The sequence below is a fragment of the Myxocyprinus asiaticus genome, chromosome 42, assembly GCF_019703515.2.
Source record: "Myxocyprinus asiaticus isolate MX2 ecotype Aquarium Trade chromosome 42, UBuf_Myxa_2, whole genome shotgun sequence".
Lineage (NCBI taxonomy): Eukaryota > Metazoa > Chordata > Actinopteri > Cypriniformes > Catostomidae > Myxocyprinus > Myxocyprinus asiaticus.
Window position 1 is genome coordinate 36810723 of NC_059385.1, and position 26654 is coordinate 36837376.

The 26654-nt window shown below is 40.3% G+C and overlaps 1 protein-coding gene and 1 long non-coding RNA gene across 2 annotated transcripts in view; one reads left to right on the forward strand and one right to left on the reverse strand.

Moving 5' to 3' along the window:
• lmnb1 (lamin B1) overlaps window positions 1-25770 on the reverse strand; it is a 30668-nt gene extending 4898 nt beyond the window's left edge. Inside the window, exons 1-9 of the mRNA XM_051683550.1 lie at window positions 25715-25770; window positions 25280-25642; window positions 12760-12916; window positions 9548-9673; window positions 8659-8829; window positions 8344-8469; window positions 5434-5654; window positions 4685-4910; window positions 3955-4059 (exon numbers count right to left, since the gene is read on the reverse strand). Of these exons, the coding sequence (XP_051539510.1) occupies window positions 3955-4059; window positions 4685-4910; window positions 5434-5654; window positions 8344-8469; window positions 8659-8829; window positions 9548-9673; window positions 12760-12916; window positions 25280-25642; window positions 25715-25755 (1536 nt within the window). The 5' untranslated portion in view covers window positions 25756-25770. The remainder of the gene's footprint in view (window positions 1-3954; window positions 4060-4684; window positions 4911-5433; window positions 5655-8343; window positions 8470-8658; window positions 8830-9547; window positions 9674-12759; window positions 12917-25279; window positions 25643-25714) is intronic.
• Window positions 8841-9652, forward strand: LOC127432476 (uncharacterized). The gene is made up of 3 exons (XR_007895750.1): window positions 8841-9080; window positions 9215-9334; window positions 9514-9652. It is a non-coding gene; the product is annotated as an uncharacterized LOC127432476 (long non-coding RNA).
• Window positions 25771-26654: the final 884 nt, after the last annotated feature.

Here is a 26654-nt window from a genome sequence, read left to right on the forward strand (position 1 = left end):
TATGAAACTGCATTCATAATGGGGTTAAGTTGGACTAGACACACCCAGACCTCATTACTGCCAGCCATGTTCATTCAAATCAACACCTAAATAGAACTTTTTCAGCAGTATGAAGTTGGCTAAAAGGTCTCACCCAGTAGCACACTATGCCAAGGTCGAAAGAAATTCCAGAAATGATGAGGATCAAAGGCTCTGGGACTCCAAAGAACCACAGTGAGAGCCATTATCTCACAATGGAGAAAACATGGCACAGTAGTCAACCTTCCCAGAAGTGGTCGACCATCCCAAATTCCTCCAAGAGCACAGCGACGACTCATCCACGAAGTCACAAAACAGCCAAAGACAACATCCAAACAACTGCAGGCCTCTCTCACGTCAATAAAGGTCACCGTTCATGAGTCCACTATCAGAAAGACACTGGGAAAAAATGCCATCCATGGAAGAGTGGCAAGGCAAAAACCACTGCTAACCCAGTTTTTGCCTAAACACACCTTGATGATCCTCAAACCTTTTGGGAGAATGTTCTGTGGACTGATGAGTTGAAAGTGGACCTATTTGGAAGACAGGGTTCCCTTTACATCTGGCGTAAATCAAACACAGATTTCCACAAAAAGAACATCATACCTACAGTCAAGTATGGTGGTGGTAGTGTGATGGTGTGGGGATGCTTTGCTGCTTCAGGGCCAGGGCGACTTGCAATAATTGAGGGAAACATGAATTCTGCTCTCTACCAGAAAATCTTAAAGGAGAACATCCGGTCATCATTCCGTGATTTGAAGCTCAAGCGCAAAGGGATTATGCAGCAAGACAATGATCCAAAGCATAGGAGTAAGTCCACCTCTGAATGGCTCAAAAGAAACAAAATTAAAGTTTTGGAGTAGCCTTGTCAACGTCCTGACTTGAACCCGACTGAAATGCTGTGGCAGGACCTTAAACGGGCAGTTCATGCTTGAAAATCCTCGAATGTGGCTGAACTAAAGCAGTTCTGCAAAGAAGAGTGGGCCAGAAATCCACCACAGTGTTGTGAAAGACTGACCTCCAGTTATCAGAAGCGTTTGGTTGCAGTTGTTGCTGCTAAAAGGTGGCACAACCAGCTATTTAGTTTAAAGGGGCAGTTAGTTTTTCATGTGGGTTTTGTGTTGGATAACTTTTTTGCTTCAATAAAAAAAATAATTGAAACCTGTATTTTGTGTTTATTCAGAATGCCTTTGTTTTATGTTATATCTTGTTTGAAGATCTAAAACCATTTAGTATGAAAAATACAAAATAAAAGAAGAAATCAGGAAGGGGGCAAATACTTTTTCATAGCACCGTACCCTTAGTTCTTAATACTGTGTATTGCCCCCTTTAGCATCAATTACAGCGTGCAGTCTTTTGTAATAGTTGTCTATGAGGCCCCAAATTCTTGCAGGTGGTATAGCTGCCCATTCGTCTTGGCAAAATGCCTCCAAGTCATGCAAAGTCTTTGGTCGTCTTACATGAACCACACGTTTGAGATCTCCCCAGAGTGGCTCGATGGCCACTCCAGAACCTTAACCACTGGAGTGTCAACTTGGCCTTGTGCTTAGGTCATTGTCATGCTGGAAAGTCCAAGAGCGTCCCATGCGCAGCTTTAGTGCAGAAGAACGCTAATTGTCTGCCAGTATTTTCTGATAACATGCTGCATTCATCTTGCCATCAATTTTCACAAGATTCCCCATGCCTTTAGAGCTCACACACCCCCAAAACATCAGTGAGCCACCATAATGCTTCACAGTGGATGGTATTCTTTTCACTATAGGCCTTGTTGACCCCTCTCCAAACACAGCGCTTATGGTTGTGACCATAAAACTCTATTTTGGTCTCGACACTCCAAATTACAGTGTGTCAGAAGCTGTGAGGCTTGTCAAGGTGTTGTCGAGCATATTGTAACCGGGCTTTTTTGTGGCATTAGCGCAGTAAAGGCTTCTTTCAGGCAACTCGACCATGCAGCTCATTTTTGTTCAAGTATCGTCGTATTGTGCTCCTTGAAACAACCACACCGTCTTTTTCCAGAGCAGCCTGTATTTCTCCTGAGGTTACCTGTGGGTTTTTCTTTGTGTCCCGAACAATTCTTCTGGCAGTTGTGGCTGAAATCTTTCTTGGTCTAACTGACCTTCGCTTGGTATCAAGAGATCCCTGAATTTTCCACTTCTTATTAAGTGATTGAACAGTACTGACTGGCATTTTCAAGGTTTTGGTTATCTTTTTATATATATTTCCATATTTATAAAGTTCCATTACCTTGTTACACAGGTCATTTGACAGTTCTTTTCTGCTCCCCATGGCTCAGTATCTAGCCTGCTCAGTGCATCCACATGAGAGCTAACAAACTCATTGACTATTTATACACAGACACTAATTGCAATTTAAAAAGCCACAGGTGTGGGAAATTAAACTTTAATTGCCATTCAAACCTGTGCCAAACATTCAAGGGTATGTAAACTTTTGATCTGAGCCATTTGGGTGATTTCTGTTATCATTATGATTTAAAAAGGAGCCAAACAACTATGTGATGATAAATGGCTTCATATGATCACTATCCTTAAATAAAAGACATGATCAGTCATATTTCAAAATCGATGCCAAAATATCACAATTTCTGCCAGGGTATGCAAACTTGAGCACAACTGTAACCTTACTCTTTTGTCAGTAAATTTACATCTGTATACCAACTTAAAATCAATGCCTCATCATTCAATGAGCATTTCAGTTGGGCAAAATATGCAATATAATTGCATTTATTTTAGTAATATAATAATAATAATAATAATAATAATAATAATAATAATATCACTTATTATTAGTTTCTGTCTTTAATTTTTTTATTTTATAGGCCGCAAACCCCCACCCCGCACCGGTGCTTCCAAATGAGGTGCTGGTACCACCAACTGTAGAACTTGGTGGAACTGGTGCCACCACTCTCAAATGTTAGTCTGGAGTCCTGCAGGGCTTAGCGAAGGGTCAATTAAGTGTGTTAAAGAAGGGGGCCCGGGTAGCTCAGCAAGAAAAGACGCTATCTACCACACCTGGAGTCGCGAGTTCGAGTGACTCCAGCCAGCTCTCCTAAGCAACCAAATTGGCCCTGTTGCTAGGGAGGGTAGAGTCACATGGGGTAACCTCCTCGTGGTCATTATAATGTGGTTCTCGCTCTCGGAGGGGCACGTGGCGAGTTGTGTGTGGATGCCGCGGAGAATAGCGAAGCCTCCACACGCGCTATGTCTCCACGTTAACGCGCTCAACAAGCCACGTGATAAGATGCGTGGATTGACGGTCGCAGACGTGGAGGCAACTGAGATTTGTACTCCGCCACCCGGATTGAGGCGAATCACTACGCCACCACGTGGACTTAGAACACATTGGGAATTGGGCATTCCATATTGGGGAGAAAAATGTGTTAAAGGTGGTCATATTATTAAACTAAACAAAATCTCTTCAAGTTTAAAGCCCCAGAAACATGAAACAATTCATGGAAAAACGTAAACTTTTCCACCATTGGGTAAATTTATGGCACTTGTACAAGACCGGGAGTTCCCAACCTTTTGACCAATTAATTTCCAGACTTTTGATTTCTTGATTTTTAATAATCATATTGATTCAGACTGATTCACATACGAATCATTCGTACTAACATCTGAACCATTTTGATCAAATAACTGAAAACAACCGAGTCAAGAGTAGGATTCACTCACACATCACGAGTCAGTTGTACTCTACACAAACAATAACCAAGATTCATACTGATGAGCTAATGAAATATGTAACAAGAAATATATTAACTGTAGAAATGTACATGACTTTGCCATGACTTAAGATATTCATGAGTTTTATCCTGATTAAATAAAGATGACTAACTTTAAGTTTGCCGTTCTTGTAACTGACTGAGAGTCTGAGGGCATATATGACATCATCATCATTGAAATGAGTGGGTCGTACCGTCACTTTCTGTCCAGCTTTTAGGACATATTTGGCTGTGAATTTGTATGTAGCAGAAACATCTGCGCTAGTTCTGATGAGCTGAAATCCGGCCATCAGCTGATCCTGAAATAATCACAGACACACAGTGATGTTTCATTCAAATGATAATCACATGCAGAAGCAGCTCATAGCAAACAAAAACTTTAAAACATTGCTTCACATATGAGCTCTGTTCTAAAACCCAGTGAGTTACCTTGCCCCTATGGCCTATAAACAGTAAAATACAGTAGTTCATTAATTAGATACTTCAAATTACCAATTATACTTCAATTAAATATAATTAGAAGCATTACTTATATATATATATATAAAAACACACAAAATAAATAATGCCGTTTTAATATTATAATTAACAATTAATTTGATACTAAATTATATTTTTATATTTTATAATTATTCAAATATACTTTTCATTCAATAATGAAAGTATAAATAAAGATTAACAACATTCTGTATTTCTCACAGTTTGTCACCTCAAACATCCATCTTGGATGGATTTTTCCACTGATCTTGTTGCAATGCATTCTGGGATTGCCTTTACCACAACTCATGCATGAGGATGTCTTAGAAACTGATTGTGAAGAGCATCAGGAGTGTGACTATGACCCCTTACAATGCTGACTAGGTAGAGTGCTCACTAGGGTTTGGGTCAGAGCTTACAGACGGTGTGTCGTCATGACCGTCGCACCTGTTCAGAGTTGTTGTGCAAGCGGATGAATTTCCCATCCACATCGAGTTCATCGATACAGACGTTTCCAGTAGCAGATGCCGTGTGAGCAATACTGACACTGCTGCTCGCCTCAGACTCCTCCACGTCCACACGCTTTCTCTTCCCACGCGTGGTGCGAACGCTGCGACTGGAGGACGCACGAGACACCGTCACACGAGACGAGGGGCTGGGAGACAGCTTCAACCTGATACACAACACAATGGGTGAATGTATGTTTGTTTGATCAGCCAGTAAACATCAACACATGAGACTGATGATCAACTCCTGACGAACAACAGACTACAACTAGATCAATGACTTTCAACTGATGGGTCGCAGGAAACAAAATGCTAAAATGCCTTCAAGTCAGTGAAGGTTGTCTGAACTGATAAGTTGAAGACTTAATTTAAATTGTCAAGTTCACAGAATTGTGTGTGTCCATGTTGTTTTCATAAAATAAAATTTTTAAAAAAATTAAAAAAATTCATATATATATATAAAAAAATGATAATGACTTTTCAAATGTCATGTGGTGTAACCAAGTAAAAGGTTTCAAAATACTATTCTAAACATGAGTGACGTTAGTGTTGTGTCACCACTTGATGTCCAGTATAAATTCCCATTGAGAAGCACTGCTCTCTATACAGTCACATTGAGGGTGACCTCTCCTCCTCTTTATGAGGTCAGATTGTCATTATGAATTCATGAATGGTGTGAGTGTGTATTACCTCTCTTCCTCTCCCTCCAGCAGTTTCCTGTAAGCATTGATCTCCATGTCCAGAGCCAGTTTCACATCCAGCAGTTGCTCGTACTCATCCAGCTGCTGCTGCATTTTCGCGCGGATCTCAGCGATTTCTCGCTCTTTCTCAGCCAGTAACCTGCGGCTCAAATCTTTCTCATGAGTGAGAGCCGCTTCCAGTTCACTGATGCGATCCTGCCAACCACGAGCCTGAAGAGAAAACCACTGGCGTTACAGACGAAACGGCACTGCAGAACCAGTGAACACTTAAGCAATATCCCACAAGCAAGAGTGCGATATGGCCATATATCAGCACTGCTGTGATTCGGCCACAGGCACGAGTGGCGTAGGTAATGACAGCAGTACCGATTTAGGGCCATATAACATGATTGCGAGTGTGATATTGCTTATATACAACAGTTCAATGAACAAGTACATTTAAAATTTTTTGGAAAAACGGAGTATGGTCACAAAAAAAATGCATTAGTGCATGGAACTACTTTCTTACGTGATGGATCAGAGTCTGCCGTTGCTGGTTCAAACCAAATGATGCGTCCAAGCCTCTCAAAAACAGAACTTCAGAACTACTAGTAATCACAGCTTGGGCTGTTTCTAACATGTTATTGGAGAAAGGATGTGTGTGTGTGTGTGTGTGTGTGTGTGAGAGAGAGAATGAGAGAGAGAAAGAGAGATGGAGTGTGTGCGATCACCTGTTGATGATGCTGTAGTCTGTTAGTCAGCTTTTTTTTCCCCCTCCCATTTTCTCCCCAATTTGGAATGCCCAATTCCCAACACGCCCCAAGTCCTCGTGGTGTCGTAGTGACTCGCCTCAAACCGAGTGGCAGAGGACGAATCTCAGTTGCCTCCACGTCCGAGACCGTCAATCTGCGCATCTCATCACATAGCTTGTTGAACGTGTTACCGCGGAGACGTAGCGCGTGTGGAGGCTTCACGTTATTCTCCGCAGCATCCACGCACAACTCAACACGCACCCCACCGAGAGTGAGAACCACACATTATAGCAACCACGAGGAGGTTACCCCATGTGACTCCACCCTCCCTAGCTACGGGGCCAATTTGGTTGCTTAGGAGACCTGGCTGGAGTCACTCAGCACACCCTGGATTCGAACTCGCGACTCCAGGTGTGGTAGTCAGCGTCAATCCTCACTGAGCTACCCAGGCCCCTGTTAGTCAGCTTTCTGAAAAAGTGGAGTGATACACACAGTGAAGCGTCTGAGTGATGGTGTGAGACCATCAGCACTCATGGAACGTCTCGTCCAATCAGATTCGAGGACCGGAACTAACTGTTGTATATACTGTATATGCTACTGTCCAGTGTTTCCCCTTAATTACCTAGACACATACTCAAACCAGCCCGGCTGGCACCAACAATCATGCCACGCTCCAAATCACTGAGATAATTTTTTTCCCCATTCTGATGGTTGATGTGAACATTAACTGAAGCTCCTGACCCGTATTGGCATGATTTTATGCACTGCAGTCACACGATAGGCTGATTAGATAATCGCATGGATGATTGTTGGTGCCAGATGGGCTGGTTTGAGTATTTCTGTAACTGCTGATCTCCTGGGATTTTCACACATAACAGTCTCTTGAATTTACTCAGAATGGTGCCAAAAACAAAAAAAAAACCATCCTTTGAGCGGCAGTTCTGTGGATGGAAACACCTTGTTGATGAGAGAGGTCAACTGAGAATAGTCAGACTAGTTCGAACTGATAAAGTCTACAGTAACTCAGATAACCACTCTGCACAATTGTGGTGAGAAGATTATCATCTCAGAACAGGTTGGCGCAGTTTTGGCAGCACGAGGGGGACCTACACGATATTAGGCAGATGGTTTTAATGTTGTGGCTAATTTCAGAGACTAGGCCCATCTAAATCAATGGATCACCCTAATGGCTTTGAGTGTTATTTCATGTCATGTATTTTTTTCCTCCAGATGGCACCAAATGCCCCAAAAGTCTGACACGATCTCATTTTATAGTGTTTTTTTATTTTTATTATTATTATTTGTATAATAAAATATTTTTGACAAATCTAATAAAATTTAAATACTACCAAATTCAAGATGAAATACAAAAGTTTAATATAATGAATTTACTGAAATTAATGAAATGTCGGCCAGAAATGAAAAGTAACCAAGGGTTATGTAATCTTTAGGAATATCTTAAGGCAACATTGCCAGTTTATATCCTAATATCAAACATCATCCGAACAGAACATATTACGCAGGAGGAAAACTTTGTCCATAATTTGTCGATATGTCTTGGAGGTCCAGACTTTAAACCCCTTTATGTACTTACTCTTATATTTACAGTTCAATGCCATACAAGCACAGGTAACATAGATGTCTCCTTATTACTGTGGTTAGTTCAATGTAGCTAATCGGTCTAAAAAAATAAAATGAAAGAAATAAGGTGTTAATTAATTTAAGTTCAGTTTGATTACACATTGCACCTTAAAGTAAAGAAGTTCCATATACCTTGATGGTGAAAAATACCTTGTATCCAATGTAAACATAAAATGCCATTATGTAATAAACCAAGTTAGAGCATGTGGATGACCGTATAAGTCAGTAACCACTGAAGACCATTTTTGACCCAGGAAAAACCTTGTGATATTAAGCATTTAAGATCTGAGGATAATACATCTGTGTGAAGTCTAAATGTGATCCAGTGCTAAAATTACAGCACTGACTTCCACAGTAAAAACTGGGTTTTGACTGGTGATCCGTATTCCACTTTTTTGGTGATTGATCACAAATGCAGCCGACACATGATCTCTGGAGCACCAACATTCAGACAAGAGGAACTGAGTGTTTTCAGTCTAATGGTGTAGTACAGTGCTAAGGTACCATGGTAAACGAGAGTAACGTACCTCTTTCTGCAGGTTCGCCAGTTGTGAGGCGAGACTCTCGACTCTGAGCGAGGACTCGCGGAGCTCCTCACGGGCCATGCTCGCAGAAGAACTGTTCATTTCTGATGACAGACGCACGTTCTCCAGCTGAAAAAAATCAAGAGAAACACTGAGACACTTGCACAAAGAGGAAGTGAAGAACAGAGTTCACAGGAAGTCAAAGAGGAAACGCAGATGTCCACAACGGTGTTCACAGAAACACTCAAACGACTGATCTGTGCTGTTTGTACGTGTATACTGCCGATTGATTGTGCTGCAGTGGATGTGATGCATCACCTTGGCAATGTATGTCTGCTCCATCTCCTCCTTGTACAGTTTGACCTGCTCGTCATGTTGTTGTCTCATGTCAGTGAGCGCTTGAGCCAGTTTAAACTCGTACTCCATCTGCCGACCCGAGTCCACCTCCACTAGACGGGTCTCAAGTCTGTGCCGAGTGTCTTTGATCTCCTATCGACATCAAAATTCAGAACACCAGTCAGTCTGAAGGAAATTTCATTTTACTGATGTTTTTTTCCCCACAGTCCACACAAACATTTGGGGAACAGCAGCTGATCTGGAGTCTGACACTGATTGTCTTGAAGCTACATGAAGTATAATCAATCAGACTGATCAAATAATCACAATTTATCTCTGGAATGCTTGATTGTGATTGGTCAATGGCAGCATTTAGCAGTTGTCCTGGCAACTGATTTCCTGAGGTATCGGTGTTAGTTTCATGTCTCTCGTATCACTACACATTCTCTTCTAGGTCTACAATGCATTAACAATTAATAATACACTTTATTTGTAAAGTCCCTTTTACAAATCAGGGTTGTTTTCATGTGTGCTTTAGGCATCTAGGAAATGGACAGAAAACAAAGTCCTGGAAAGAAACACCTATAATTAAACTGAATAATGAAAAATCAATGATGACTATAATAAATGAAGTCTGAAGAGATAGAGCATAATTTAAGTACGTACATACCTTATCTGTTTTTGTTTCGCTAGGTTTGTTTACAATCAAACTAAATTACAAGAGCAAAAGTGAATGCGTTTCTGAACTGTTAACTTGGGCAGTCATCATTATCAATTTTATTTCGAATATTATTAGCAATGCACCTTTTTACTCTGATCTTTTTTGTACTGTTACAGCGCTCATGTTCAGCGAGACATGCATGAGACTGACCTCCTCAAACATGTTCTTCCTGAAGTCCAGCTCCTCCATGAGGCTTTGACATCGGTTCTCCAGATCCACTCGCAGTAATGTTTCATCTGACAGCTGCTTCTTAGCAGAACTCAAACCCGCCTCCAGCTAAAAACCACAAAACACAACACTGCTTCAAGTACTGCCTTTCAGTGAGAACACATTTGCTTATGCTTGTACATGTATTTAAACACTTGTCGTAAGCCATAAAAATCTCTGCTGAATTTAAAGTCTTCAACACTTTGGGTTTGTAAAAAAAGTTTTTTTTGTTTTTTTGTGAGTGTGGAAATTACTCGGTACGGTAAATATTATTGTATGGTATGATTGTCCAATTAAAATTAGGAAGAAATAAAATGCACATGCGAATGCTAAAACTGCTTCTGGATGTGTGAAAAGCAATGACGGTTAGAGGTAGACTGATATATTGGTCCTATTGTTTAATCAATGCCGATAGTAGTTTTTGGCACTCTAGTTATATGTAAATATCAATGCTGAAGTGGATTTTTATTTCTCTGTGGCAGCTCTGGAGGATTCTACAGTATAACAGCTGCCTAGAGGCAATATTCATCTATATTTATATCCTCAATTCACTGAATATTTTGTTATTTGATAAGATAATCAAGTGCTCTAAATTGAAGTAAGGGCACACAGAGAAAAATGTGACTATATGGAAATGTGCCTGTCAACACATACATCATGTCTCCAACTTCATATCTTCAGAATAATAATAAGATATTACTCATTAAACCTCATCTGGTGAAATATAAACACTTCATCTGGTAAATAAAGGCCTATAGACTATAAAAAGCTTAATTTGGTTAATACTTGTTGTAGGGCAATGTAATGGAGCCAAGTCTCCTTCATAAAATAAAAGTGTGTTTCGGACTTGTTTATAGTTAAGTCATGCGTTATGAACCAATCTTCTAATTATTATAAGGATTTTGGTTGAACAAAATACAACCAGGGTTTCTGCAGGCTTTATGAAGCTAAATGAAAGACTTTAAGACCTTTTTAAGACCAAGTAATAAGTAATAAATTAAAGGGAACGCAATATCATCGCATCGTTCTCTAAATGTAAATGCCTAGAGAGCACATGGACCGTCATATACAGTACACTGTATACAGTAGTAACACTTCAAAGTTTAAAACGCAACTTAACAGATCTCCATAACTTTTTAATCCATTTGTATCGTCAGGAGGAGCGTAATTTCATGCAAAAGAGTTTCTAGGCCAAATGGTTCAAAAGATACATGCAAAAGAAGAGTGAATTTTGAACTGGTGGTGGTGCTAGAGTGTATCCTAAAGACCGCAAATTTGTTATGGGGTCTATTCGTGCCCAGAAATTCCTCTTCACTTTAAAACGACTTAAACACAAGGAGAAACCAATCCCTCATGCAACATTTAATACCATGATCTTATGAATTTAAGACTTGTTGCTCTAAGACCTTTAAGGCCTTAATTTGTGAAAGGGCAATTGAAGACTTTTTTCAGACCTGCAGAAACCATGTGCAACTGGCATTTTATTTATTTTGTAGCCTATGTGTCTGTGCCAGTCATAGTAAGGAAAGTCTACCTAAGAGCACTTTGTAAACACTTCAAAAAAGATCATAATAAGCAAGCATACAGTTTATGTAGAGCGACTGCTGCATCAGGTGCGCTGAAAGAGTGATTGTGCTGTTTGTTGCGCTTAAGAGTGGTTTCTCCTTAGCACATGACTTACACTTTACTGCTATTTTCTGTTTCATAATGTATACATTTTATAAATTCAAAATCAGGCTTGAAATTTCCACGTACATCGCAAAACTGTTCGTTTTTACCATATGCGTGTCTCCGTTAAACTTCACTGAGCAAACGAGCGCGCGCATCCGCAGTAATCAAACTGACAGCAATGGAGAAAGGAGTGCAATCACTGATTAAACTTGTGCAACATCATACCCTGCTTTTTAGTTTCAATGTAATCAATTGTGCAGCTTTCATTAATGTCACGCTGATGTCTCTGGTCAAAGTGTGTGGTTTAAAGTGTTTTAATTCATGTAATCGCATGTAAATACAATGTGCATCAGAATGAGACGTTTCAGCATGAGTGAATCTGCACTGCATTTACAGATTACTGTACTATATTAAACTGTATATAATGCTGGATATAATGTATAATAATGCTAACGGTCCCGATATGATCGTCCTGATAATGCCAAATGTAATGTCTGATTCCATCAGTGAATTTATACCATGGTAAACATTATTTTACTGGATAAACATTTTTGAAAAGAATAGTTTAGAAAAATGTAATCAGTGTCATTACTATTTTAAAACCTGCAATACTAATTTAAAATACTTAATGTAATCAGTGACAATGTTCAAGTATATGTATCTAACAATTATGAATTTTTCAGCAGGGCAGAATTATTAATATTTTTATTCTGGTGTCACCATTGCCCTCTGCTGGGCTGATTTTTAGTCCCACTCCACACTCTATGGATCATTTTACTCTTTAATGAACAGTACTTTTTGTTCTACAAAGTTTTACAAGTAATGAAAGGAACTGTTTTGCATAAGTCCTGAAAGTAATAATAAATTCAAACTTTTTATGCTTTAGGCTTTGTTCAAAGTTTTGTGAGAGCATAAAATCATGAATTCAGTACTGCAAATTGAACCAAATCCTTATGCCCTTTATCATTTCTGTTTTGAAAAAAATAATTACAAATTATCATTTTAATAAAACACAGGAAATAAAATTGTTTTCATCAGATTAAATTGAAGAAATAATCGATTATCAAAATAATAGTTAGTTGCAGCCCTACCTTCACACAATGGTAATAACGACACAGTGGTACTGCCGGTATTTTGAAGCTTGAGTACCGTGGCACTGGTTTATTGTACAACAACTTAATATAGAACTGTTTAAAAAAAACATTTCTTGACTCACTTTCAGATTTGACAATATGAACTTATGTCTTTTTTTTTATTTATCCAATTTAAATGGAATGCAATTCTGTTAATAACCAGGTCTCTGTACTTTGTGTTTACTGTATATAGTGGACTTAAGACAATGTCAATTTAAAAACTGACAGAGTTGGCTATTTACCCCTAACTGAAATAATGTCTTAAATATTTTAAGACCATTTTAATTTTAGAAATATTTGAAATTCTTTAGTTTTGCTTTGACACACACAATCAGTTTGAGATGTTTGTACCTCCTGTATTTGTATCTGTAGATCAGCGAGTGTGTTCTCCAGTGATTTCCTCTCAGATCCAGCCGTGTTCAGCGCAGCATCTTTAGAGTTTAGCAGAGCTTCTAAATCCTTCAGTCGAGCCTGAGAGCCAGACAGATCTGCATCCTTCTTAGCGTAACTGACACAAACACACAGAGCAACATCTTGAGATCAGACATATGTCAACACACAGAACATGAGAGTAAACCTGTAGGAGCTTAGCTGAGTAAACAGATTATCAGTACAGGTCTGTGGTATGGTGACAACACTAATAAATTTGAGCTCCTTATTGACATGCAGGCATTTAAGATTTAGTTTAGCAATAATTAAGAACAGGGCTGCACAACTAATCGAAATAAAATCGAAATATGACCTTGTGCAATTATTAAAAGGGCAAAGGGCTGCGATTTAATTAAATAAATAGTCTGCTGGCGCTGCAGTGTCCTGTCTGTATTGTGCATTATTAGTGTTTTCAGAGCGGTTCTGTACTTCACAACATCTTGAGCACAGAGTAACATATGTGCTCAGAGTTCGGTTCTGTTTGCTTATGTGCGCTGAGCGCATTGTATTTGAAGCGCTCCAGATTTACTTTAATTTTACGTAATTTCAAATATGCTTGGCCACTACAAGTTAAACAAATAAACAGTAAACATAAAAATACAGTAAATGTAAAATGTGTAAATATCTCAAATGTGAAATTCTATTTCCATTATTAGTTTCCAATTTTGTAAATATTGTGTTAAAAAAAAAAGTGTATGAAATTTCAAACAGTGACAGCTTATATATTATGCAATCTTATGACATCACTTACATCGATATCAAAGTTCTGCATTCTATTTTTAAAAAGCTCAAATGTAATTAAAATTATGAAAAGCTATATATGAAATGAAATGCACACTCTTGCATACTAAACTCAGTAAAAAAAAAAAAAAAAAAGGTCCCTTTTTCAGGACACTGTATTTTAAAAGAATTTTGTAAAAATCCAAATAACTTTCCAGATCTTTATTGTAAAGGGTTTAAACAATGTTTTCCATGCTTGTTCAACGAACCATAAACAATTAATGAACATGCACCTGTGGAACGGTCGTTAAGACACTAACAGCTTACAGACGGTAGGCAATTAAGGTCACAGTTATAAAAACTTAGGACACTAAAGAGACCTTTCTACTGACTCTGAAAAACACCAAAAGAAAGATGCCCAGGGTTCCTTGCTCATCTGCGTGAACGTGCCTTAGGCATGCTGCATGGAGGCATGAGGACTGCAGTTGTGGCCAGGGCAATAAATTGCAATGTCCGTACTGTGAGACGCCTAAGAAAGCGCCACAGGGAGACAGGAAGGACAGCTGATCGTCCTCGCAGTGGCAGACCATGTGTAACAACACCTGCACAGGATTGGTGCATCCGAATATCACACCTGCGGGACAGGTACAGGATGGCAACAACAACTGCCTGAGTTACACCAGGAATGCACAATCCCTGCATCAGTGCTCAGACTGTCCACAATAGGCTGAGAGAGGCTGGACTGAGGGCTTGTAGGCCTGTTGTAAGGCAGATCCTTACCAGACATCACCGGCAACAACGTTGCCTACAGGCACAAACCCACCTTCACTGGACCAGACAGGACTGGCAAAAAGTGCTCTTCACTGACGAGTTTCAGTTTTGTCTCACCAGGGGTCATGGTCGGACTCGCGTTTATCGAAGGAATGAGCATAACACAGAGGCCTGTACTCTGGAGCAGGATCGATTTGGAGGTGGAGGGTCCGTCATGGTCTGGTGCGTCACAGCATCATCGGACTGAGCTCGTTGTCATTGCGGGCAATCTCAACGCTGTGCGTTACAAGGAAGACATCCTCCTCCCTCATGTGGTACCCTTCCTGCAGGCTCATCCTGACTTGACCCTCCAGCATCACAATGCCACCAGCCATACTGCTCGTTCTGTGCACGATTTCCTGCAAGACAGGGATGTCAGTGTTCTGCCATGGCCAGCGAAGAGCCCAGATCTCAATCCCATTGAGCACGTCTGGAACCTGTTGGATCAGAGGGTGAGGGCTAGGGCCATTCCTCCCAGAAATGTCCAGGAACTTGCAAGTGCCTTGGAAGAGGGGGGTAACATCTCACAGCAAGAACTGGCAAATCTGGTGCAGTCCATGAGGAGGTGATGCACTGGAGTACTTAATGCAGCTGGTGGCCACACCAGATACAGACTGTTACTTTTGATTTTGCCCCCCCCCCCGTTCAGGGACACATTATTCCATTTCTGTTAGTCACATGTCTGTGAAACTTGTTCAGTTTATGTCTTAGTTGTTGAATCGTTTTATATTCATACAAATATTTACACATGTTAATTTTGCTGAAAATAAAAGCAGTTGAAAGTGAGAGGACTTTTCTTTTTTTTTGCTGAGTTCATATAGCAGCGTTCTCTTTTTAACATTCTTTCAGTATCTCACTATGGATAACATCTTGGGTGTGGCTAAACCTGGAAGCACCAATAACACTCAATCTGTCAGTTGACAGACCAATCACAGCAGTGGTAAGGGAGTCCCACCTCCCTATATAAACCACTGTTATAGGTGCTTATTTCATTCTTGTTCTCTTCCCTGTGAAGATGTTTGGAAGCTATTCTCAGCAGGATTCATAAGAAGTGGTGGTTTAACAGTTCATCAGGCAAGCCGTTCAGGTACGCTGCAGAATGCGTCTGTTCTCCGAGTATATTCACTGACAAAGTGAATATTTTCTGCTGTACTATATTGTTTTTGCTGGGTGGCGTGAACCAGCGCTTCGAGGTGGGTTTGAGTTGAGCCGTTATAGCTTCTACCCCTACGGCAAGAGGATTAACACAGAATCAAGTGGCATGTTGTGATGAACTGCTTTTGTATTCTTGAGTTCGTGTTCTTTCATGGCATCTGTGAGCTCACAGAGCAGCGGAGCAAAGGGGAAGGATCCCTCCTGTCCATGCGCTTGTGGATCCATGATCTCGCCGAAGGATTCCCAACAGCTACGTATCGCCCGTCTGGGGGTCAGGCATGCACAGGCCGCACTCGCTAAACCTGAGTGTTAACCACACTGTTCCCATATCGTATGGAGAGTTTTGGAAAGGAGGTGCAGGTCGCGGTGTTGAACGAGGAGGATCCCTATTTTTCTCCCCCGCCAGCAGAGAAAAAACACCCACGGACGAAGTCTCCCCTGATCTTCCTTCATTCTTTGAATTAGCCTCTTTGGCAGGACACAGGGAAGAGGAGGAGAATAACACTGATGATATTCTTTTAGAGGACAATGGCAAGGAGGAAGAAGACTAAGCCATTCTCCCAGCTCTTCCTCCTCCCGGCCGGGTAGCGTGATGGACACGTCCTCCTCTCTGGTCCAAGGAGAGCTGGACCTTATTGAGATGTGTAGGAGGGCGGCAGCAAAGCTCTCCACTGACTGGCTGTCACAGCAGACTGGCCAGGGTACAGAGAGGGATCTGTATGACGGAAAATGGTTGCCGTCTCATGCTTCCCCAGTAAAGCAATTTATTCCAGCCATCTCAGAATGCGTCGCGGAGATGCATCGGCTTTGGGAAAATACTTTCACACAGAGTGCCTGTTAAAGGTTACTCTACACTGGATGTGCACAAAATGGAGGATCTGAGGATGTCCAGCCCCCCTCCAGTCGAGGAGTCGGTAGCTAAACACCTTCACCCTGATCTTCGGGCATTTTTTTTCCGTATGCTCCCACTTCATTGCCGGGACGGACGGAGAGATTGATGGCCTCCATTTACCAAAAGATCTACTGATCTTAAGCTCTAGCTGTAAGGGCTCTTAAAGCCACCTCGCAACTCGCAGCATATCAGACCGAGCTGATGGAGGAGATGAGCCGACAAATTGATGCGGGGGCACCGGATGTGGCATAGTGGGAAGATATCTGCATTATTGCAGATCTCAACCTATGTACGTCAAGAAGGTCTGTCCAGAGCTGCAGCCGCAGCATGGGTCTCGCTGTTGTGGGCGAACGGGCAATTTGGCTGGTCTGTTTGGCCTGTCTGAGAGGGAGGAGACAGATTTCCTCGGTGCCCCAGTGGATCCGAAGCCCTTTTCGGGGCTATGGTGTCCACAATGCAACAGCAATGTGATTTGAGGAAAAAGAATGGGAAAGCATTTGAGACCTGTGTTCCCTGAAAATCCACTGTGCCCCCATTTTAGAGGTGGACAATCTGGTTTTAGAACCCAGACCAGACCTCCCCCACCACCCCAGCAGTCAGGGCAGGGAGGGGCACAGCCGAAACAGCCCCAGCCAAAAAGCAAGGCTTCTTTCTTGGCGGCCATACATCGTCTGTCTAACCCTCAGGGGAACATGGAGTCTCTGTTCCACTCCTCCTTCAAGAAGTTATTTTTTCTGCCCATCCAGCCAAGAGGACTCGGAAGCGGAAACAAACCATAAGTTTTGTTACACGGTTCATACACAAATGATTTAATGGGAGTGTTGACACCAGTTCCACTAGTGCCTCTCAGTTTGCATCTCTCCTCTCCACCCACGGGGTCAGAAAAGAGAGGAGGAAAGTTTGCACAAAAACGTGTGACAAATAAAAATCTGTGCATCCAGGCAGTGGGCCAAGGGCACAGCAGTGTGTGAAAATATATCACAAAATAATACAGAATTCAAGAGCTGTAATCCCCAGCTCCGCCGCTAGATGGTGCCACAGCACCATCAGTGAGCGAGAGCTTCAGCTGGCCCCTCAACGTTCATGCAGAAAGTTGGCGTGCATGCGCAGTTCATCCCTGGGTTTTATCTATGATAAAACGTGGTTATCGGCCGCAATTCGCTGTAAAACCACCTCTGTTCAACAGTGTGTTAATGTCAACCATGGAGGGGGAGTCAGCTCGGATTTGAGGAAATAGCAATAAGGATTGTGCCGCTGGAGGACAGCTGTCAGGGATTTTACTCCAGGTATTTCGTCATCCCCAACAGAGGAGGTCTCCGTCCCATTCTGGATTTAGAAACCTCAAATTCCTAAGAAAGTACAAGTTCAAAATGCTCAAGCTCAAAACACTCAATTTATTTGTCCTCGAGACTGGTTTACGTCAGTCGATCTGAAGGATGCGTATTTTCATGTGTCACACAGAAAATTTCTAAGATTTGCCTATCAGGGAATAGTTTACGAATTTTTGACTGTGCTTTTAGGGCTTTCATTGGCACGGAGAGTCTTCAGCAAGTGTGTGGAGGCAGCGCCAACGCTGCTGAGATTAACGGGTCTCAGGGTGTTTGCTTTTCTAGATGATCTACTGCGGTGCACGCCATTGTGACAGCAAGCAGAGATAAATACAAGATCGCTCGTGACTCATTTAACAAATCTGGGATTAAAAATAAATGAGACAAAAGAGCTGTATGATGCCCTCACAGGAAATCATTTATCTGGGTCTCAGATTGAACTTGGATCAGTATCGAGCATTTCTATCACAGGAACGCATTGGATCGATTCGCGGTTGTTTGTTCCCATTTAGAAAGAAAAAAAAAAGTCTCATTCAGGTTGTGTCTACGCCTATTGGGTCTGATAGCCTCAGTGTCAATCATTCCTTTGGGAATGCTGTGAATGAGAGTTTCAGCATTGGATTGCAGTGCAGCACTTGTGTCCTCGCAGTCACTTAAATCGCAGAGTAAGAGTGACATCAGATGGGATGCTCAGTGGCATTCATAAACACACGGGGATGGAGGGGGCATGCGTTCACAGTGGCTACACAGCTTGGCACAAATGCTCTCATTACGGGTGACGCACGTTCAAGGAGCAATGAATATGGGGCGGATCTCCTGTCCAGGGGGAATCCTCTTTACGGATAATGGAGACTTCACCCTCAGGTGGTGAGTCAGCTGTGGGAGAGATACGGGCAAGCTGCCATAGATCTCTTCGCATTGCACAAAAATGCTCATTGCCCTCTGTTCTTCTCTCTGGCGAGAGGCGGTGATCCTATGGGTGTGGATGCTCTAGCCTAGCGCATCCTTGGCCAAATGCGCTACTTTATATGTTTCCTCCATCGAGTCTGCTCATTCCAACTCTAACGAGAGAATATACTGTCATACTGATCATCCCGACCTGGCCGGGGAAACTGTGGTTGGTGGAGTTAATTCAACTTGTGCATCCAGCCTTGGCAACTGCCGCTGTGCAGGAATCTCTTGTTGCAAGCGCAGAGAGAAATATTTAATCCCGCCTCAGACAGAGTATCTCTTTGGGCCTGGCCCGTGAGAAGCTAAATTTGAGTATCATGGTTTACCCCCAGACCCATATCATGACAGCGCACGTCTCATTGGATAGTAGAGGCTATTATATTAAGTTATAATGTCTGGGGCTGTGACCTCCAGAGGGCTTGAGAGCTCATTCTACCAGAGGCATGGCTACCTCGTGGGTGCTGCTAAAAGGCATTTCAGTCCAAAACATTTGTGCAGCTGCGAGTTGGGCATCGCCTCACACTTTGTCTGGATGACTGGATGTCACAGAGCCATCATTGGCTCTTCCAGTCCTTGGTGTGGGTAGTCAATCTGCCGATGTGTAAAAATAACAATACACAAACCAACAATAACACAGTGAAGTTGTGTTATTTTGTTTTTGCTTGTGTTTGTATCAAAACGTAATTCCACAATCTGCGCGAGTAAATCTGCTCTTCCGCGTCCCTCTTTCTCTCCCTCTCGTGCAACAGCTCATTGAGTGCTTGAGGTTAGTATAAGTGCATACGAGTGAGTGTGAGGAAATTGCATATTACTGAACTTAAGACTCAACATGCGAATGCAGTTGCAATGTGTCTCTGCAAGCGAGCGATATATCTATTGCTCCCGTTTATAATCAAGAAAGCAAAGCTGTCAACGTTGTAAGTGCGGACCATCGCAGCGATCTAGTTTTGACGCCTGTATATCATGGCACTACCTCACAAAGTCACAAAACAGCACATCTGACAAGAAAGGCAGAAACAGTAAAATGCTACCAGAATTACTCTGGGTGAAGAGAAGCTACTGATGGGTGACGAGAAACTCTGAAACACCGGTTAATCTCTTACCTCCATCTGTCTAGAGCTCCATCTGACGTATACAGGTATTTTCTCTGCCATGTGAATCAGTTAATTTTAATAAGTATGCAAAAAAAAAAAAAAAAAAAAATTCATTGTCAACATTAAATGGCCATTTTTAATGTAACTGGTGAGTATTGACTGTAGTCTTAAAGTGATAGTTAGAGAGAATGCTAGTTTCAGTCACCATTCATCTTCATTGTATGGAGAGAAAAAAAAATGTAGTGACCGTGCATAGTGACTGAAACTAACGTTTTGCCTAACATTTCCTTTTGTGATCCACAGGAGAGAAATTCATACAGACTTAAGTAATGATAACAAAAACAACAACAAATGTAATTTAGCACATGATTGCATCATGTTTTGCTGGGAAACAAGTGACTGAAGCGGAGGATAATTAGGCTATATATATATATATATATATATATTTTAAAAATTAGGAGGTAATAATTGAGAAAAGTAACCCCATTGAGATTTAGGTGAGATTGTAATACATTTGATGTTTTAGTAAATTTTACCCCCAGAGACCTCCAAGTGACAAAAGTACCCAGTAAACACACACAAGGCGAACATGAATAGCACATCTGTAAGGATTCTAAGGTAGTTTTAAGCTCCATCGACATTCCCGATATTTCGAAATCTGTAAGTTTTCTGTCCATGTGCACATAAATGAAATGACCTGTCAAACATCAATCTCTCCATCACTTGATTTTACCCCTACTGTGCTTTTTTCTACTGTTTACAGGATTCACACAAGGTCCTTGAAGTGCTTGAATTTAGCCTTTAGAAATACAAATACTGGAATACCTGGAAAATCACCGTATTTTGTTGAAAAGTGCTTGAGAATAAAACAGAACATTTCTTCCACACGTGTCCATCAAAGATCAGATTCCGCACTCCACTTTCATTAAATAATGTGTCTTTTAAAATCCTTTCTACTTTTTACAGTGGTATAAAAAAGTAAAAAACTATTTTAAAATCACAAATAATCATTATTATAAACAATCTCAAGATATAATATTAATTGATAGAATGTAGACTTTTTAAATTTTACATTTTAAATGACAAATTCTCAAAAAATATTAACTTTCACATATTTTTCAGGACATGTTCTGTTCAGTTATATTGCTTGTTCTGCACCTGATCAACCTGAATGAAGCCCACTATTTCTGAAGACTCATTTGTTTGTGATTTTTTTTCTTAAGTATATGAGAAACTTTTATTATTTAAACTTTGAGCATTTATACTGTGTATTAAAGAACTTTATTTTGATGAGAAATTATAATGAACATTTTGCTCGAATATTAAAAAATATAAATACAACTTTTTCATACTTTGTCATTTAAGTGGTATTATATCGAATCGTGAAACTAATATTCTAACAGTACATCGAACCGAATTGTGAGACGACCATTTTGTTCCATCCCTAATGCTGTAGCATGTGAAGTCATATTACCCCCCTCCCGGTTTGGTTACCTTCTTTAGTTTTCAGTTGCATTATGTTAACATCTCATGTCAAAAGTCTGGCAAACAAAAACTTCCTAGCCAACGGCGATTGTTTCGCCCATGTGTGCATCAACAGATGTGTGTAGGTGTAGTTACTCTCTCACATTCTCCTAAACAAACCGTTCATTACCCATTAGCAACTCCACACAAATGCAGCATGTTTGATGTGCACCTTTACACGTGTGTCGCATGATGACTGTGTTTAAAAGGCACAAATACACACAAGAGCACACAGTGTAAAACAGCTGAATAGACGGCTCTGAGGTGAACGCTCAATCCCTGGAATGCTGCAGGAATGTAAGGAATGTTTCACACACAGTTGAGACTGGAGATCCACTGCATTTGATGATCACACAGAATAGACCTGATTCACATTGATGCCATCTTTGATTTTCAATGGGAATAAAAACGAGACTGTGAGGGATAGATTTACCATCTCTTCAAAAAGCTCCAAGACCACATCTCATTTCCCACAACTCATGTTGTCTGGAGTTTTTGTCAACTGAATTTGGAAAGATGTTTTTTTTCCAATGTTTCATCTGAATAAGAATGAGCTTTATTGCCAAGTATGCTTTAACAAGGAATTTGTCATGGTGACAAATGCAACCATATATACATGCATACAACCATATACATATGACATAAAAATAAAAAAGATGATAACAGAAATAAAAAGATAAATATACAATAGATTAATAATGTTGTTAGAATATTTTATACACAGATATACTGTTCTGTGCAGGTGATGTAATGTATTGAAGTAAAGGTAGGATATGTTAAAAATCTAAATGAAATATAGATATAAGGAATGGATGGATTGAATATTGCACATGGTTGTATTGACAAAAAATAAACTATTTGGAGGCAGTTTTAACTGTTCATGAGGTGGAACAAGCTGAATAAGTGGAACAACCCTAAGCAGTTGCCATATATATATATATATATATATATATATCTCACACACACAGATCAGCCACAACATTAAAACCAACTGCCTATTATTGTGTAGGTCCCCCTCGTGCTGCCAAAACAGCGTCAACCCGCATCTCAGAATAACATTCCGAGATGCTATTCTTCTCACCACAATTGTACAGGGCGGTTATCTGAGTTACTGTAGACTTTGTCAGTTTGAACCAGTCTGGCCATTCTCTGTTGACCTCTCATCAACAAAGCATTTCCGTATTTCTGTAACTGTTGATCTCCTGGGATTTTCACGCACAACAGTCTCTAGAGTTTATTTTATTTATGGTTTGAACTGACAAAGTCGCTGTAAACCAGTCCAAAATAAACAGCGAGATTTTATATACTAAAACACAACAATACAATTTCAGATGTGTACATTACTAATCATTTGATAATTTAATAAATGTCTGCCTATAGTCTATATTTCACCCAGTGGGGCTCCTCAGTCCATGTGGGCAAAGGGGCAGTTGCTCGGGCCACTGTAGCTACCCCCTGTGTGCGTGCTTGGAACCAATTATACTACAGAGAAATTTAATGTCGGAGCGGGATTTGAGCGAACGCTTTTTTACCGATGTGCGTGAGCGGTACTTGAGCGGAGCGTCCGCTTGGGCCGTGAGTGGCTGAGTGGAGCACACACGCATGGAGCGGGTTATTGAGCGGAGTGTCACACCTCTCCACTCACATGCTCTGATGGGTTACCAGCTGTCTTTTCTTTGGCTGTCTATCTAAATCGAGCAATTCTTTGATTTGGCGACTAAAAACAGCCATTTGACTCCTTAATGTTTCAGTTTAGGAGCCAATGGCTTATAAATAACTGTTTTAGTCTGGAGCAGGATAATTTCAAATCAAATATTTCAATCCAGACAAACAAATAAGAAACACAGAGTCACTTTAACAGGGACACACGACAGCAGCTGCTGATCAACTGAACACCACACAGCTGTTCAACAGCGCACACACTCACTGTAATCACTGGACAAAGGATTCTCACATTTAACTGGACAAATCTCACAAACACCGAGCCAAAAACTCAAATGTTACACACACACACACCACTGAAGCCTGACTGTGAATACGAGAACTAGAAAAATACTATATAACTTTATAAAACTGAATGAAAAGAAAAAAACTGGTAAGACTTTACTATAAGGTTCCATTTGTTAACATTAGTAAATGCATTAGTTATCATGAATAAACAATTAACAATGTATTTGTTACATCATTTATTAATCTTTGAAACAAATTCAATTGTTCATTGTTGGTTCATGTTAACTAATGTAAACATATGAAACCTTATTGTAAAGTGTTCACAATAATTAGTTTTTTGGTAAGTCACACACACTGATCATATGGATCCTTCTGGTCTTCAACAGGTCTCAAGCTGTATCTCACTCAAATAACACACATTTGAAACATTTATTCATATCCACTCATCATAGATTTACAAAAAGGACAAATAGTTCAGATTTCAAAATCATAATCATACTGCGAAACATGTTAATAGGGAAAATGATAGCCTTTGCATAAATTATAATCTTTTAGATTTTCTTGAAGCAATTCTTCCTTCACTTTCCAGATTCTGTTCTCTCACTGGTACTTTTGAGTGCTGATTGGCCAGATCTCATCAGTGTGCAACAGATGTGAACCAATCAGAATGCAGAATTAAACACCATAGAATAAGGAGTACAATCAATAAATACAATTGCTGTGATTTACAAACGGCATACTCATATGGTGACTGCACTGCGATAAACTGCGCAGCCTTAGTTCACATGCATGTTTACAAGTCACACGTGACAGCACACACACACCCCCCAACAGTGTTGGGGAGTAACGAAATACAAGTAATGGGATTACGTATTTAAAATACAAAATATAAGTAACTGTATTCCACTGCAGTTACAATTTAAATCATTGGTAATTAGAATAGTTACATTCAAAAAGTATTTTAATTACTGAAGAGATTACTTTGCATTTTATTGTCATTTGTTTCATTTAATATTTAGTCCTTTCAGATGGAAAACATTTATACATATAAATGATGCGATCCAAAGAGCATTTGAACAGCGGTGAAACACTTTTTTATGATGTGTTACATTCATACGAGCAGACAGAGAAGTAACTTTGAAGTAAGTTTGGAGCAGAAGAAATAGAAATAAACCTTGGGTAAACTGTCAGCTTTACACTAAGCTAAAATGATATTTCTAGCCATTTTACATGCACATGTTACCAGACATGATCATATTTTTTATCAAGAAAATTAATTTTGAATAAAAATGTGTTTTTTTCTAGTAAGACCTTTGATATTAGGGCAAAAATCATATTCTTGATGATAATTTTTGTATTTTCCTGTAAAAATATCTAAAAATCCTTAAAACAAGATCAATCTGATGTATCTTGTTTTAGAAACAACACTGCATAAGATATTGAGGTTTTTCAGAGAATGTATTTTTAACATGTGTATTTTGTCTTACTGTACTGGCAGAGTTTTTATAGTCAAAACAAGTGAAAAAATCTACCAGTGCTGAAGAAGTAATCCAAAGTATTTAAAATATGTTACTGACCTTGAGTAATCTAACGGAATACGTTACAAATGACATTTTACAGCATGTATTCTGTAATCTGTAGTGGAATACATTTCAAAAAGTAACCCTGCCAACCCTGCACATACCACACACACACGTCAGACAATTAACATACAAATACACTTCATTTTAAGGCCCGTGCACGACCATAGAGTACTAACCCTCACAAAAACAACCTGCATTTATTCATTCCAGTTATCAGCAGCTCAGTGATTTATGTGATATGACGTCAGATAAGTTCGAGTTCATTTGGCGGGTAATTCTGAAATACTGAATCAAACAATTAAGAGGCCGGAAGACAAACCGACCGCGAGAGAGAGAGACGTGTCATATATACAACCGCGCTCTCTCTCTCACGCACACACAGTTCAAACGAGAGTTTATTAAATACTAATCATTTGAACAAAAGTACAGACTCACTTGTGCAGCAGCTGCTCGTGCTCGCCTTTAATCTTGCCCAGCTCGATCTGCAGCCGCGCACGCTCCCGCGCCGTGTCATCCAGCGACCTACGGGCGTCCGCCAGCTCGGTCTCGTAGAGCGCTTTGAGTCCGGTGAGCTCGCGGCTCCGCACCTCCTCGCGCTCACTGATCTGCAGCTGCAGCACGCTGTTCTCAGACTCCAGACTGCGCACTTTATCGATGTACGCGGCCAGACGGTCGTTGAGCTGCTGCAGCTCCGCTTTCTCCTGCAGCCGGGAGATCCGCGCCGGGCTCAGGGGAGTACTCACGCGGGACGCGGGCTGCTGCCCGGCCGGAGTGGACGCCACGCTCGTCATTCTTCCGCTGAAGGAGCGATTACAAGCGTGTTGAACGAGTAATGATCAAATTAATCAATGATTCTGAACACGACTGTACCTGAGGGAAGCGTGTGTGTCTGTGTGAGAGTCAAGCCGCATGAAAGAATGGATTGAACAAATATGGCCGGTCATCAGGGCGACACTGACACGTGACCACAAACACCCAATCCCCGCCCTCTACGTCATCAGACGTTTAACCGTACAGTTGAGGCGAAATTCAAACTGCGCAAAACGCACTGAAATGTCACACGTCAAAGTTGCCAGATACGCGGGCTCTTTTTAAACCATCAGTATTGTTAGTTATACATTTAAATATTTAGAACCTATATTAGGGCTGCACAATTAATCCAAAAAGTAACTGAGATTACAATTTACTGCTGCCACACAGCATGTTATTTACAGTAGGTGTGTGTTCTGTTTGTAACATATTGGTCTGTTGTGTGCATGAATGCAATGGCAAATCAAAGACGTTTAAATTAGTCTAAAGGTATGTCAGTAAAACTACATTACTGTATACAGTTTATTCAAAATTTGAATAACACTTTTGTTTTTCATGCAGTTAAAATAATGCAAATTAGGAACAAAGTTTTTATCTTGTTTTTGTTATTTAGCCTACATAAAGAATGTTGCATGAAGTTGCCCAACACAAAGTATTTTAATGTTGTTTAAATTGTTCTCATACCAGGCAAATTATATTTTCCATCCCCCATGTACCAAAAAAGGCCTCACTAATCGGATTTCAATAAGTTTCACTTTATATATATATATATATATATATATATATATATATATATATATATATATATATATATATATATATATAATAAAACATTTAAAAAAGGCATTTGGCCTTTTAATATTTGCATTGTAAATATTTCAATATTTTTTGCAATGATGACATAGACTAATGTGAGGCTAATTTTTTTTCCAGTGGTTGTAAACTTGATGTCTTTTAAATGACACTTTTTTTCCTTTTTTTTTTTTTTTTACTGCTGCCA